This window comes from Nothoprocta perdicaria, unplaced genomic scaffold (assembly GCF_003342845.1).
Source record: "Nothoprocta perdicaria isolate Ctin4 unplaced genomic scaffold, notPer1 scaffold_165, whole genome shotgun sequence".
Lineage (NCBI taxonomy): Eukaryota > Metazoa > Chordata > Aves > Tinamiformes > Tinamidae > Nothoprocta > Nothoprocta perdicaria.
The window spans coordinates 854,380-869,510 of NW_020454816.1; the positions used below are offsets into that span (position 1 = coordinate 854,380).

Consider the following 15,131-nt stretch of genomic DNA (forward strand, 5'->3'; position numbering starts at 1 on the left):
CTTTCAGTGTATTGGTAGAACATTTAATATTTGCAATCCCTTTTTTTAACAACAAAAATTGCTCTGAAGAGAGGCTTCATTTACAGAGAAAAGCTGGTAACAATGTAAAAAGATAACCTACATCAAAATCCTCCAAACCTGCTATAGGGAAAACTTAAATTGATTTACCTCAGACCAAACCTTTCAATGCCTAAGAGCCTATTTCATTACAAAAGGTATATCTCATTTCCCATGTATATTAAAATTTTCATGACAGCAATTAATATTGAGCTTCAAGTACATTCCCAGCATCTGTTCTGCTGCTTTCTGCTGTCAAAGACTGTGTCAGATATGAGCTGGATAGGAGGGTCTTTTAACTGATAGATATGCGACTTGCATATCCCCAGCCTCTGTGCCACTGCTACTCTGAACACAGAAGCATCATTCATAAGGATTAGAAATAATACCTCTGAAGATGATCTTCACAATTACGTTAAATTTCTTACCTTCTCATACTTAGCAAAGCCTCCCATAACAGCTGGATCAACAATTCCATTCAGAAGCATGGAGAGTGGATTAATAGGAAGGTTTTCATCACTCTGGTACTGGTTGATCATCATCAAAATCTTTTCATTTGTCATGGACATAGTCTCAATAGCATTCTCTAAAGGACTAATTGTAGTCTATAAACAAACCAAATATGAGAAAATGTCAAAAAGCCTATATTAGTCTTTATCTAACATCTCCCAAACTTTAGTTTGTGCAGGGAAGTATATGCAATTGAAGATTTCATTTTCTCTATAGTTTCAACAAACTATTAGCTCTTCTTTCCAGGAATCTATCATACATGGAAACCATCTGTTGATTACCTATCAACTATTTGCTCTAACATCTATATGACAGATGAACATATTCATCTGCTCTTGCTTACATCTTTTCTCAAGCTGTAAATATGAGTGTATTTCAACATAGAGAGGAAAAATAGAGGACCGGTTCTCTTTATTTCAATGCCTGATGTGGCACAAGTGCACAGGAAAGCTGACCTAGCCAGGTTTGTAGAATGATGACTCCTACGTACTGTCAGGTTCAGACATCCAGACCCAGTGCTGAGAGTCAGGCATTAAAAAAAATACTTGAAAATTGCACTCTTGCAGTCACTTCAGGCTTTTGCTAATCTGGAATATTTAAGATGATTATCAGAAGGTGATAAAAGCTAGAAATATTTAGTGGTACTAACACCCTGAAACATTTCCCAATGATCCCACTGACAGACCTGGAAACAGGAGGTAGGGAATAACAATTGTGCAAACCACCATAATCCTTAGGGGCGCGCCTGAACAATGCCTTAAATATCACCCTGTGTCCACACTCAGAAAGGCTGAATACGCAAAGACAGAGAAAGGATTTACATTTTGCCAACAGTAAATGGACAAAACCCATTTCATGCAGCTGTCCTCTAGTTCAAAAAAAAAGTAAACAAAAATATAAGAAAAATCTTTAATAGCTTCTTGTCTAGCAGAAGAGATTTGAAATGCCTGCTTACAGCTTTGAAGAATGGAACAGCTAATATAGTCATAAACCATCACACCGTATCAGAGATGCTGACTCCACCATTTGTTGATACTCTCATTAATACTCCCTTTCTAGATTAAAGCACAATACATTTCTCTACACTGCAGCTACTGAAACTGTCAGGTCTTTTAGAGCAAGCTCTTGTCTCCATTCATTCAGGAGTAATTTGGCTTCTGTCAAAAATAGAAAAGAAAATGAGAAGAGCTGAGCTTTTCTGAATCATATTTATTGCCAGCAGCATGTTCTGTTCTCTATATTCTCTCAGGCTTGGTAACAGGGCAGCACTACTTGCATGACAAAAGGGATGGACCCCCTGACAGTGTTCTAATTACAAAACAGCAACAAACAACCACCACCAACAACAAAAGAAAGGTGAAGGAGCACCAGGACACACCAAGTATCTTTGCTAAATACACTAGCAAGGGACTGGGGGAAGAGAAGGCTGGCTGACAAGAAACGTGTAAGAGATGATGCTGCACGATGTTCTCCTCCTGGCACTGTTGCATCACTGTGCTGTGAGGATAAGGAATTAGACAACTTTTTATTTTAAAGCAAGTGCAAAAGAACCCAATACAGATATCCTTGCTCTTTTAACAACTTGTGGTTACATAGAGACAGCGTGTTCAACTGTGCACTTCAGGCTTTGGTGGAGAAGCTGTCCATGCACATCCTGCACCGTGATTGGGAGAAGACTTCCTCGCTCCTCAGCGGCACGGATAAGCCCTTCTCTGTTCTCAGGAGTTAGAACATGGCAGAATGTGCGGGGGAAATGCTCAACCTTAGTCTGCTTAGTGGCTGACTTAAGCTTGTAAGCTCAAGAGATTGGTGTTGCATATGTAACACTGTAAACCAAACCATGTAGACAGACGACAGCTTTGATAGACTGAGGAAGGTTCTCCATCAAATGAGGTCATGCTCAACGATGAGAGGAAGAGAACAAAGAAGAGAAAAAAGAGAAAAAATGAACTGGAAAAACATTACTGAGATATCTTCTGTTGAAAAAATAACAGATTGAAGAGCAGTTGAATGGGAAGCATGAGACAAAGGCACAGAGCTCACAGGGAATTCTAAAGATCTGAGCGGGAAAGGAAGATTCTATCAGAGTTAATCACTTCATACGGATGTTGACACAAACTACATTGAAAACAGGGGATGCAGTACAGAGAAAACACGACAATTAGGAGAAAAAGAAAATGATAGTTAATTTGTTGATGTAAGCCAAACAATATTATCGCAGGTAAAATAGTTTTATGCAAAGAGGAGTTGCAGGGCAAAATAAAATTAAATTATATTATCACTTCAGCTACTGCAGAAAAACACAATGAAGCCAGACATGATTTTCATTCTAAACCTTGGTGAAGCACAAGTGTTCTCTATAAACAATATTTATTTGTTGTTGCAAAGGCTTCTTTTAATTAAACAGGTTAGTTCCACTAGGAAGCTTCAGGGTATTTACCTGACACTGAGTAAGTTTTCCATGAATTCTAAGGGAAAATAATCTCTCTCTCCTACTAATTGAGGTACAGGAGCCTCCGGTCTTGGAAGTTAGACTTTTTGCCTTATTTTATTTTAATACTGCAAAATGGCATTTTCACTGGATCAATCAGAAAAGGGTAACAGGACAGAAAACCTTTTTCCAACTGTACTTTTTAGATTTCATGCCAGTTACTTGTTAGATACCTTTCTGTGAGTGCATGTAAATACACGCCAGTCCTGTGCCAGCCTAAGCTGGTGTGGCTGCCAGAGCTACTATCGCCTAAATCCCAACTACTCACAGGACTTACAAGAGGGATAAGAAGAGTCCASGAATCGGAATGGACAGAAAAATAAGAAAAACATGATACATGCTGAAACTAATGCAAGACTTCAGATTTAGCCTCAATATATTTCAGAAAAACAGCCAAACCATTATTTACTTCCTTCTGCTTTGCATCTCTCCTTCTATTTTATAAATAAACTAGTAAAGAACGCAACTAATTTTGAGGTTGCTTTCATCCATTCCCAAGAGTAAACAGAAGAACTGAGTAGAAAAAATAAGTCTCAAATTAAGTTACAAGTTTTTGTTGGCATAAGCACACTTTAATATTTATAAAAAACACCCTGCAAGCTTTCATGAGACACTGGTAGGGGAGTCCCTGAGAACTACCACTTGCATTTTATCCCAAGGGAATCCTCTTATAAAGTTTTCAATCAAGCCAGCGTTACAGGAACTACCTTAGGATAAATAAGAGTATAACTATGTCAAAAAATAAACAAAAAAACTGTTTTATTACTACTTTTACACTGTGGACATATGGTAGAAAGTGTCACAATCTATGCAATTGCAAAATTATTTATGCTGTATTAAGAACTATTACATCTTTGGTGAGCAACATATCAACAACACAGTATTTGGCAAGTTCTGGACTTCTGAAAGACATTTATCATTTTAGGCATTCTTTTTTTAAGCATTTGTTTAGTATGTTTCAAACAAGGTTTATAACTACAGAGTCAGGCTAAAGTCATTTCCGTTTGTGAAATGCTGGGGGTTTAAAACATGGCATAGCATTTGCCAAATGAGTTCACAGAAGATGCTGTAAATAGACATGTTTCTTACTGCTATCAGTGTATAGGTATAAACACAGTACAGGTACGTCCTTTTTTATGACCGAAAACACAGCAAAGAAGAAAATATGTCAAAGAACTAATCTCTTGTATAAATTCTAAGATGTAGAAAAGGACAAGAAACTATTTAAGGTTCTATAAAAAATCATGCATACGGAAAGCTTTCAACTCTACAGACACAGACTTTTTTTCAGTTCTCAAAGGACTTGGTCCTAAAGCTCCAGTTCAAGAGGTAAGATACATGATACACTGATCAATATTCAATCATTCCAGCAGTAAAATATCCCTCCCCTGAAGCCATAAACAATAGAAATTTTATAAGTATAAAAATAAGGAAATAGCAAAAGCTTGTCTTGCATAATAAGTTTACAAACTATTTGTATATGACATTTCACATATATGTCTTATGGGTACTTCGCATTTTAATACACACCTGAGACATGGAGACAACCTCAAACCATCGTAAAATTCCTGGAAGTTTGTATGCCGTAACAAATGATGTTCTCTCAATCCACATAGACTATTAAAAAATAAAGCAGGAAGAGAAAGTGACTTAAGGGTTTAATTTCAATATTTTTTGTCTTCTGAGATTTCAGAGTTACAAAAATTTAAATGGGAAATATATGCACATTTATTTTTGCATAAAAAAGACTGCAAAAATTAAGCCAGCATGACAACTGGCACAAATTACTATCCTGATTTCAAATTAGGTCATCTTTAGGCACTAAGCTAACACAAAGCAAAAGAAAAACGTAAAACTACTTATATCTTTAGTATCTTCTATTAACTTTGCCATTACAGGTTGAATGACTACCCGATTCAGCCACTCTCTCATTCTCCACCCAGATTATACTTTCTCCTTCAAGACCACACATGTAACTGATGTGATTTGTACAGCCTTGGAATAAATAGCTTTTTCCCTGGAGTATTCCCAAAAGTACAATATAGAAACTCATGTTGCTATGCATGACACTGAAAAATAAAACACGGCAGTGCAGATTTCCTAGGATATTTAAATAATCAAGACCATTTCACCGTTATACCATTATACAAGAGAATGAGGGTGGCAGACAGTACTCCAGCATGTCAAGATCTCACAGAACTAATGAAGGCAGCTGACACACACCTCTTACTGCCAACCTCACAGCTTCAGGTGTAAACTACAAGTGACTATACTTCTGTTATATATTTAGAGGACATCTTGACAATGATAATTTGCACGAGAAAGTCTCATTTCTTTATACATCTTTTTACATGATTATTACATAACATTTACCTAAAACAGAAACAACGATACATCATTGAATAACATATTTTGGGGAATGCAAAACAGTGAATTCATTTTTGAAACAGATCTTAAAATCAAATCTTCTGTAATAATCTGACAGGAACCAAGAAGAGATTTAGATTAAAAACCAATCACAGCAACTTTAATGTTGAACCGAAGAATATCACCCTGTCATTGATTTACTTACAGCAAATTCATTTTCAGGGTCAACAGATCCTTTTCTGACTGGTCTTGAATAGTGGAAGCGCTGCACATTGTTGGACTTATAAAAACTGATAGATTTAAGAAAAATGCATTAAAAAATAGAACTCAGAAATTTCTGGAACCCATTATTCTAGTGAAATGTGTCAACTCAGTATTTCTAATTAAAAGAAAATTAACTGCTCAAGAGAAAACACCTTACTACCAACTCAGAATACAACTTATCTATAAATCATGGCCCATCCAGTATTTTAGTGGAGGGTATGCTGTATCTTGTCACTGGGTGTAACTTCCAGGTACAGAATTTCCAGATTAATGTTAGAACTTAGAGAAGAATCTGCAGTAAATATTTTTGCTATCCCATGTGCTGTGACACCTGTACTGCTTACCTGCTTATAATGACACACAAAAGGAATACATTTTGTCAAAAGTATTTGACTTAGAGGATACATTCATTGAGACTCAACTATGTCATTTTTATCTACTGCCCACTCCAGTTTAATTTAAGCAGAATTGCTTTGAATTTGCTTACAATGCAGAACAACAGCTGTTCAATAAACTAAATATATGAAGCCATAAAGGACAACTTATTTTGATGTGTAAATAAATGTATATAAACATTTACAGAGGGAGTATCAATATAAAAGTCTCATGCAAACTGTATCATTCTCAATCACTCAAACACACATTTCCACTCAACTCCTAAACATTCAGTTTCAACACCAGCTAATTTGAAAGAACAGACATCACATAGCTCTGATTCTTTAAGTGGCTTACACTCTGCAGAGAAAGTGTATTTCTTTTTGGCATAAAGTTTTACTTTTAAAGAATAATTCAACTTAAAGCAATTTCAAGTAAAAGCTAATTCTACAGCGAGCCAGAAAATATTTCAGAAATACCTTACACAAAAACCAAATCATATTCTATAAGCCCAGAGAAACAAATTAGAGACTCTAAACAGCTAAATGGACTTCTGATTTGCTAGTTCACAGGAAAATAATTTTCGACTCAAGCTAAGAAGTTGAAACTAATGAAAAAAAAAGAAAAAAAAAAAAAAGAAAAGAAAAGAAAAAAAAAAAAAAAAAAAGAAAAAAGAAAACCTGCCATACAAAGTTAGATCACTTAGCTCCATCTGAGAGATCTGAAACTTTCTGGGTAGAATACATTACCATCAAATAATGTAGCTAACAATTACAGAGCCAATAAAGCACTCTCATAAAAATACACAATTTAAGGCCAGATTTGTAAGCTATTTTCTCAGTTACTGGTTTTAAAAAGAATTCCAGCTGAAATTTTGACCTCAGTTCATTTTTAATCTTCTACTACAAGACTTGAGCTCATACCTGCTTCATTTATTTTGGGGGAGTGATTCTTATCTTTCTGTTGTGACCCAATTGCAATCGCAGTAAAGATTCTATTGAGAAGGCTGCAAAGGTGAAATCTGCTCTGAATTCAGCTGTGGGACGGTGAAGAAATTATCTAGTCTCTGCTGATAAGTACAGGACCAATGGAAACCACTCAGGCTACCAAACGTTTTGCACTTGGCAAAGTGAGTCATAACAAGATTCAGTCAAACAAGAGCCTTCTACTCATACACTCTCATACTGCCAATCACCTCTAAATCCCCACTGTCAGCTGTCTTAGTAGCTGCACTGAACCCTCCAGTTTAGTCCCAAAGCATGGATTTTTCCCCTTCCCTTATCTAATCATGTGCTGTTGTTCAAGTGACAGATGTTCTCTTATGCAATGCCCAAGAAACGCAAAAGCCAGTAGAGAGAGACAATGCAAGGTCTGCAAATCAATGGACAATGCCTGAGCGCATAAAATAATGRCTCTGTATAGACTGATTTTCATTATATTGTACAGAAATTCACTTACTTAATAATTTGATCRGGTACTGCCTTATTTTTGAATCTAGGTTGCTCCTCCAGGACTGGCTGCACTGTAAAACACTGAATGTCTGAAAGCATGATGGAAAGTTAAGGACATATAACCACTAGTGTGAAACATTGCAGCTTGGGGCAGCAGGGGGGGAAGAGGGAAGGAGGCATCTACCCAGAACAATCTGTAGATAAAATCTGCCAGTAGTAACCATGTTAACATTAATTTTAAAAGGTGTAAAATGTAGTATCAATTACTTGAATATTTTTACTACTTGTTGAGACTACATATCTGTAGCTTAACTTATCACGCTGAATCAATCATTAAATTTTAAAGCAAAGTCAACTTGCAAAAACATCAGCAGCGTCTGATGTTAATGCTTTGACTGTTCAGCTTTGAGTCACACATAGTGTAATGTTCAGCATTTCATCTTTGCCATCTGTAATTAAGCAGCCCTTCTACTGCCAGATTGTCTAAGCAAGTGTTATTTTTACTCTTGATTATATTCGTAAATAAGTCATTCTTACATACTGTATTTCTACACATATTGYATTTCAATATCATGCCCACAAGTGAGATCGCATTGCTATTTCTTAAGTGCGTAAGCTAAGATTTAAAACAAGCTCCTGAATGCCTCACTCTCAAACTTAATGTGCTATTTTGGGCAAGGCTTCACAAAAGTGAAGAAAGGAAGCAGTATTTCCACTGCTACGCCAGGAGGTTCGATCAGAATAGACTCAAGAGAGCATGTGAAATGTTTCATGTGATTATTATGGAAAATCAACAAATGAACATCTGATGCTTTGGTTATTTCATATCTGCTCTGCCAGGGAAGTTCAGATTTAGATCAGAACACAAGGAAAAATGTCACATGCATCAACCACTATAATATTCCTAAGCAAAAATCATTTAGTGCTCTCTAAAAAGTGGCGAGTGGTGGCTTGGATGGATTCTCCTAGGAAAATTTTTGTGACATAAGGCAAGCTTTTGGTGCCAGGAAAGACAGGTGATACCGGAGCAGCTGAGCTACCAGAACAAAGCTCAGGGAAGATCTGAACTGAATATGAAGACACRAAAGACAACAAGAGGTAACAGACAATCTGCTGCTTTAAAAATAGTCAATTCAAACGCTCATCACTGTTTCYGGAACTTGAAAACACTTAATTAAAAGCTAAAACATACATGAACTGCACTGAAGACTGAAGAAACTGGCCAGCTTAGAATTGCGGAAGAAACAACAGCAAACACTTCCASGAGGAAGCCCTAGAAGAGGAGCAGGGCACGCAAGCTAAATTGCAGCTTAAACTGCCACCTGAACAGGCTTTCATCCCTTTCAGCACATGAGTGATGGACACAACTAAGCGCTTTCAGATCTGTCAGTTTAAGAAACTGTAATCTAATGCACTTTCATAGAAAAACAGCGCTCTGATTACTGCTCATCGGTTTTGTTTGTCAAGAGATTTTTAAAAAAAAGTTCCTATGACAACATGAGTGAAAATCATACTTGGAATCTTATTTGTAAAAACAAACAATCCAAAAAATAAAAGAGCAGAAAGGCAGTTCAAGTATTAAAGCAAGTATTTTTGGTGCATTTGGGGTGAAGAGATACATTTGAAGCTACCTTGTTCTGAAGCATTACTGCTGTGCCACCGGCTGCCTTGATGCATGAAGATTGCTTGAGAAGGGAAAGCTTTCGGAGCATTTGACATGAAACAGCCCAGTGACTGGGTACATCCTGATTCAGAGCTGCTATCGGGCAAACGTGTAGAAGATTTACTTGCAAATAATTACAGCAAGCTGCTCCATGCTTTGTCATTTGCAGTTTTTGAGGACAGTTGTTATGCACAACTAAAGAACATCTATTAMAAGCATTTCTTAAAATGAAACTCAAAGAAGCAGCAGGCTGCAAAGCTTTCAAAACGTCTGTGTGCTGAAACGTACCTTTTCCTAAAGCCTTCAGAGACAGGAGGGAGAAAAGCAGATTAAGAGCAAAAAAAGCTTCTCTTCTAATTAGCTGAATTTAGTTTTTTAGCAAATTCAAATCAAATTAATACAAAATAAATTATTAACAAATTAATAGAAAGTAAAACATTAGGAGATGTAAAGGTATAAATGACATTTCCAAGCCTGAAGTGGCAAGTCATTGAAAGACAATAGTTGAGTATTCACAGCTCACCACACCATGTGCTGATTAAGAATTTAATTGATGCTGCAACGTTTCGGTCAGTGTGCCTTGCTGGACAAGCCCTTTCTGCAGCSTTGCAGCGCCAGCCTTTGCTCAGTCACCTGCCACGGTTAAGGATACACTGGCCAGGAGAGTTCTTCACCTCCTCTCCAGGCGCCGAGGTCGTGGTCATCTCCTCTACGTTGGGAAACTGACTCATCAGCTGTGCCTGGAAATCCTCTCTCCTCTCATACTCCTTCCCACGGTAGATGAATACTTTGTTCTGCAAGGAGCAAATACCAGATTTGGGGGGCTGAATGCTGCTGGGGCAGAGTTAGGTGACTGTTTCTCAGCACAAACACAACAGGGTCTCCACATTTTTATTAATACCATATGAATATTAATGGCTTATAAAGCAGGATGCCACTTTCACCATGTGCAGAATCCATCTCTGACTCTGCACACATTATACTTAATACTGTGAGAGAAGATGAATGGAGAACTGGCATCACTGAGGATCATGCTTTAGAACAGAATAAAGTCAGAGTTTTATTTTTAAACATCTTCTCGGTTCAAGTTGCATAGCTTTTTAATACTAACATGCAGTTTTTCTCTGCCCGTACGAACTTCCCCTTGGTGTTATCTACATTAGTCTATTGCCAAATCTGTTCAATTTGTGCTTCAAATTGCTTTATTTAACAGGACACTTTAATGACATTAGCAAGAAAATGCGCAGACCATCTTTTGTGTAGTATTTACACATCTTCTCACTACTTTTTCTAACACTGCCAGGCAACTTTGGCCTTTAAGACTGGAAAAGAGAGGTCTCTTACTGCTTTCCAAGTATGGGGAAACCTATCATATTCAATGTGGTAAGAAAACTATCAGAAAGGCTCATGTATTCAGGTGCTAACCTTAATGTCCTATCCTTAGACTCTGAAGAAAACTGTTGTGGCAACAGAAGCAGGAGCAGTAATAAGCTTCTCACAGTCAGTACAGGGAGAGTTGGTTGGTTTATTTGTGAGATAAAATCATCTTGCAAATTAGAAAACAAAGTCTATTATCTCTTCTATATATGTAGCAGTTGGCATGGAGGGACAGTATTCATTTAAAACCTGCCTCTGCACAAGAACAATATGTTTGGAGATATAATAACACTTAAAAATGGGGGGGTCAAGACAAATCCTCCTAAAAAGAAAGTCATGCTGTTGTCGCTGTTGTTTTAATCTTAAGTAAAGTCCAACTGTGCTCTAGTAACTAAGTTGGGCAGTATTCAAAAAAATCCAGACTCCTTGGAGTCTTGATTTCATACCTGGTAGTAGAAAAGGAGAAAAGCAAAACAATCCCAGAGCAAATACAGGGGAGGGATATTTGTGGAAGCAATTCTGACTTACAGTAACTCTATGACATCAAGCAGCTGTTGCCATGCAAGAAAAACTTGGACTAATGAGATACAGCTTGAAAATGTCAGTTCAGTTGATATTGGAGGTTTAAAAAAAAATGTGAACTTCACGTGAAGTTCAGGAATATCAGTTAAAATATTCAGGAAAAAAATAACATATATAAAACATATATATATACACACATATATATAAATATCGCTACGTGCTATCTCTATACTGTAGTCTTTATATTCTTCCCTCTTGCAGTTGTCTACTGTTCRCCACAGCAGAATACACACTGCTGGGATATTCATTCAACCAAACCAAGGGCACTGCTTGTGTGTTCTCAGTGTATTGTAGCTGAGACGCAACAGAACTGGAAGCTCTTGTCAGTTTATGGTGAGTACACCAAAAATGTCAAGCTCTTAAGTGAGGCAGATTTGCAGATTAAATTTGAGGTCCATTTAGTTAGCGGCATCGGGTTATTAACACTCTTCCTAGGGACACATCTGTGAAATACTTACCTTAGGGTAGACCATGTTGCTGTCATGAAGCATCTTTAATGAATGACATCAGCGCTAATTTCCACAATCAACATCAAAAACTTAAACCCACCTGAAAATGTGTTATACCTATTCTCAGAAGTAACTATTCAAATCATGAGTACAATCCTGTACTAAGGCAGGAGTAAATCAAGGGTAATTTTCCCTAGACTCGCTTGCATTAGTATGGGACACAAGTATTTATACTGCATATTTATACATACACACAAGTATATGTGACACAAGATATATGAAAAAAGAATAAAAAATGTAGAATTTAAACAGTTACCCTTAGAAATGTGGGGAATCCTTGGCCATAATACCCAACAGCAAAATAATCTGGTTTAGGCCTTAGAATTTTCATGATGTTTTCATAGAACTTGGCTTGTTGAATCTGAAAGAAAAAGCAACCACAATTACTTCTATATTTTTTCCATTTATTTTTGCCTCTGCAGTAGTATATATTGTGCTAAGAGCATCCGACTGTGTACTATCAATTGATAACAACAGCTTCAATTATCCGTTGGCAAGCTACAGCTATAATCAGTTACCATCACAGCAGAACATGTTGTGTATGTTAAATATTGTTTAATTTATATGCAAATATCATGCATAAAAAGAATTTGATAGTTTAGCAAAAGTTACAACTTATTCTTCTATAAAATGAATTTTTAAAAATTGCAGACAACAAGCTCATAAGCAGCCTCAAAACCTCTCTATCAACTTTTTGACATCTCAAAACTATTCATTTCTATGACAAATACTTTTGAAGATCTGTATATATTCTTACCAGGTTTTGGCTTAAAAGTTCATAGTCAAAAACTTCCTTTTCATACTGTTCTGCAAGTTCTTTACATAAAGATATGGCTTCTTCCCACATCTGCAATGAAATCGCATATTCAGAAAGTAAATCCAGTGCCAACAAATAAGTCTTTAAGGCATCGCTATTTAACTACAGTTTTATTGACTATGTTATCTTTAAATTGCAGTCATTTATTAAGKGTACATTTAAAATGAAGGACCCAAGGCAATCATAAAGTTCTGGAAAGCAGATTAATGTACAGAATAAAAGTGTTTTATGGTTCATTATAAGAAGGAATAAGTAAACCTCTTTTATACTTAGAATAAGGTTACCAAAGAAATCACCTAAGCTTTCACAAACAATAAACAACGAGAGTAAATCACCGAGCTGCACAGTCTCTAACCCGCACTGGMGGCGCAGGAACAGCGCATGAGGGACTGACACCCACTGCTCTGGGAAACATATTCCATTTTACAAGTAATTTGAAGGCGTACATATGCATGTCTTGCATGGGAGCACAGTCTTGCAGAGGAGAAGCCTATGTACTCAGCTACAAAACCGTACCACTTAGATTTAAATTACCACTTGCCTAAAGTAGCAGCTTATTTCTTTCTACATGAGATAATAGCTACCTCTGAAAATCATTATGAAGAACTACAGAACGGCTGTGGAAAGACTAGGACAGTTTTTTCTCCTGCTGAAGGTAGTTAATGTGTGCAGCACAAAAATGGTTTTARAAACAACTGAAGGAACTTCTCAGATTTTGCCCATTTTCTCCCCTATCCACAAAAAATAATAAAAGAGTTTTCTGAGACTAATTTTCCCATGCTGTTAGGTCACTGCTGGCCACGTTCATTGGGACGGTTTTGACACAGTGCTACATATCCCTAACCAGGTAGTTCTGAACCTGACGACTGCATCCAGCTGCCTGCAAACCTCCTCTGCTACATCCAGGCCCAACCTGGATGTCAGGCAGAGSAGAACCCACCATGATTTGATTATTCTCTTACTGTGGGCGAGGGGTGCTACACTGTATTTGTATCAGCTGCCAACAAAGTACCTCTGTTGTCCTAAGTAACATTGTTTTTGCTGCACAGCAACATTTTTTTGCTGAAATACTATCAACTTCCTGCCTTCTGAGTTATAGGGGGCTTCAGTGGGGGCTTTATGCCTTGGTTTTGTGAGAAGCAGTAACCAGCAGCCTTCCCTCTCCGTGCCTTCAGTTACAGCTCAACAACATGGAATGAGTTAAAGGCCTTACTGGGTCATAATCACTCTCCAGCACTGATAATCATTTCCCTGCTTTCTAGTACTTCATCTTAGTTCTAAAAATCTCAGCTCTATTGTCACTGTAGTGACAGGCAGCTTTAATAACATATTCTCTAAAAATGCTGACATGAAACTAGATATGGATCAGCAAACTACTACATATTAAGTTTGAGATGCAATTTTCAGACCTCTGAAACAAATAAATGTGTCTTTTTTCAACTGCCTGTGTTTTGGTGGGGAGGGACAATAACCAAATTATTTAGATTGCCTTGTGTATAGTCGATGTTCCTTTCCAAAAAAAAAAAAAAGGAAATACATTCAGCATTTGTTATTATTTTATTACAGCCTGAAGTGTCCAAGATGCACGTGACCTGTACACGCATTAGCCTCTTCCTTTGTAAATGTGCTTAGAGAAAGGACATGTTTATACAGAACAGATGTATGTGGCAAATAAGCCTCCAGGACATAGTTTTTACTTGACCCATATTTCAAAGAGGATTTCCTACACAATAATCAAAYAAATGTTTTCTCTGGAGAATACTTATTAAAAGCTGCTATACAAAGTAACATGGTTAAAAGGAGGCTGGGGGGAAGCGGGAGGGATGACCCTACCTTGCCCTTGTCGAAGTATTCTATAATCTTCTCGTACAAATTCTCTTTCAAGTGTCGGTGAGTCTGCGAACACTGGAACTCTGTTGACATGACTTGGGGTGCACACTGCTCATCTGACCACTGAGGATAAAAGCACAGTGGAAAAATAAGTTCAAAACACCTCTGCTCCCCCAAAGTCTTGGTTGCTCCAAGGGTCTTTCTTTTTCAGGTTTTACCTAGTACAGACAAGAGGTAAAGTACTAAGTCAAAATGAAGTTTAATCAAAACAGCACTGTGAAAGGCCAAGGTTTGATGCTTTCACATAAAAACAAATTCCCCGAGAAAATTAAATTTGTTCAAAAATCCTTAGAGTTGATTTTTCCCTTGAAATGGAAGTGTAACTTACTGACCATCTAAATGGATAACAACAGTTATCAGAGCTCAAAGAAAACCACTTCTACATTTATAAATTTAAGCATTGAAAAGGTTTGTTAATCTGTTCAGTTTAAGAATATCTAACCTTCAAGAGCCACGTATGGAGCAGAAGAGTATATGCAGCCTCCGTGTAATTCTCACAATCTAAATGAAGATCTCGCAATTTATACAAATACCTAATAGAGGAGAAAACGAAAATTAGTTTAGGTGTACACGTCTATAAAACTGGGCATCAGAAATGCTCTAGATAAATTCTAAAGTGAACTTCAAAGATTTTATGGAGTGCTCACCCGAGGAGCTGTCAGAGATACTGTGTGCGTGAGCTAAGACCTGGGGCACAGGGTATGTTCACAGGCAGGGAACAGAAACTTGGACAGCAAGATTTGCTACAGTTCACATGAAAAAACAGTCAGAGACGATA

At 37.1% G+C, this 15,131-nt stretch overlaps 1 protein-coding gene across 1 annotated transcript in view; it reads right to left on the reverse strand.

Annotated features, from left to right (window-relative positions):
* Nucleotides 1-15,131, reverse strand: part of DOCK2 (dedicator of cytokinesis 2) — a 133,341-nt gene that overhangs the window by 10,342 nt on the left and 107,868 nt on the right. The window contains exons 37-45 of the mRNA XM_026035679.1: nucleotides 14,796-14,886; nucleotides 14,297-14,416; nucleotides 12,404-12,493; nucleotides 11,903-12,007; nucleotides 9,831-9,972; nucleotides 7,523-7,604; nucleotides 5,631-5,715; nucleotides 4,589-4,675; nucleotides 486-662 (exon numbers count right to left, since the gene is read on the reverse strand). Of these exons, the coding sequence (XP_025891464.1) occupies nucleotides 486-662; nucleotides 4,589-4,675; nucleotides 5,631-5,715; nucleotides 7,523-7,604; nucleotides 9,831-9,972; nucleotides 11,903-12,007; nucleotides 12,404-12,493; nucleotides 14,297-14,416; nucleotides 14,796-14,886 (979 nt within the window). The remainder of the gene's footprint in view (nucleotides 1-485; nucleotides 663-4,588; nucleotides 4,676-5,630; nucleotides 5,716-7,522; nucleotides 7,605-9,830; nucleotides 9,973-11,902; nucleotides 12,008-12,403; nucleotides 12,494-14,296; nucleotides 14,417-14,795; nucleotides 14,887-15,131) is intronic.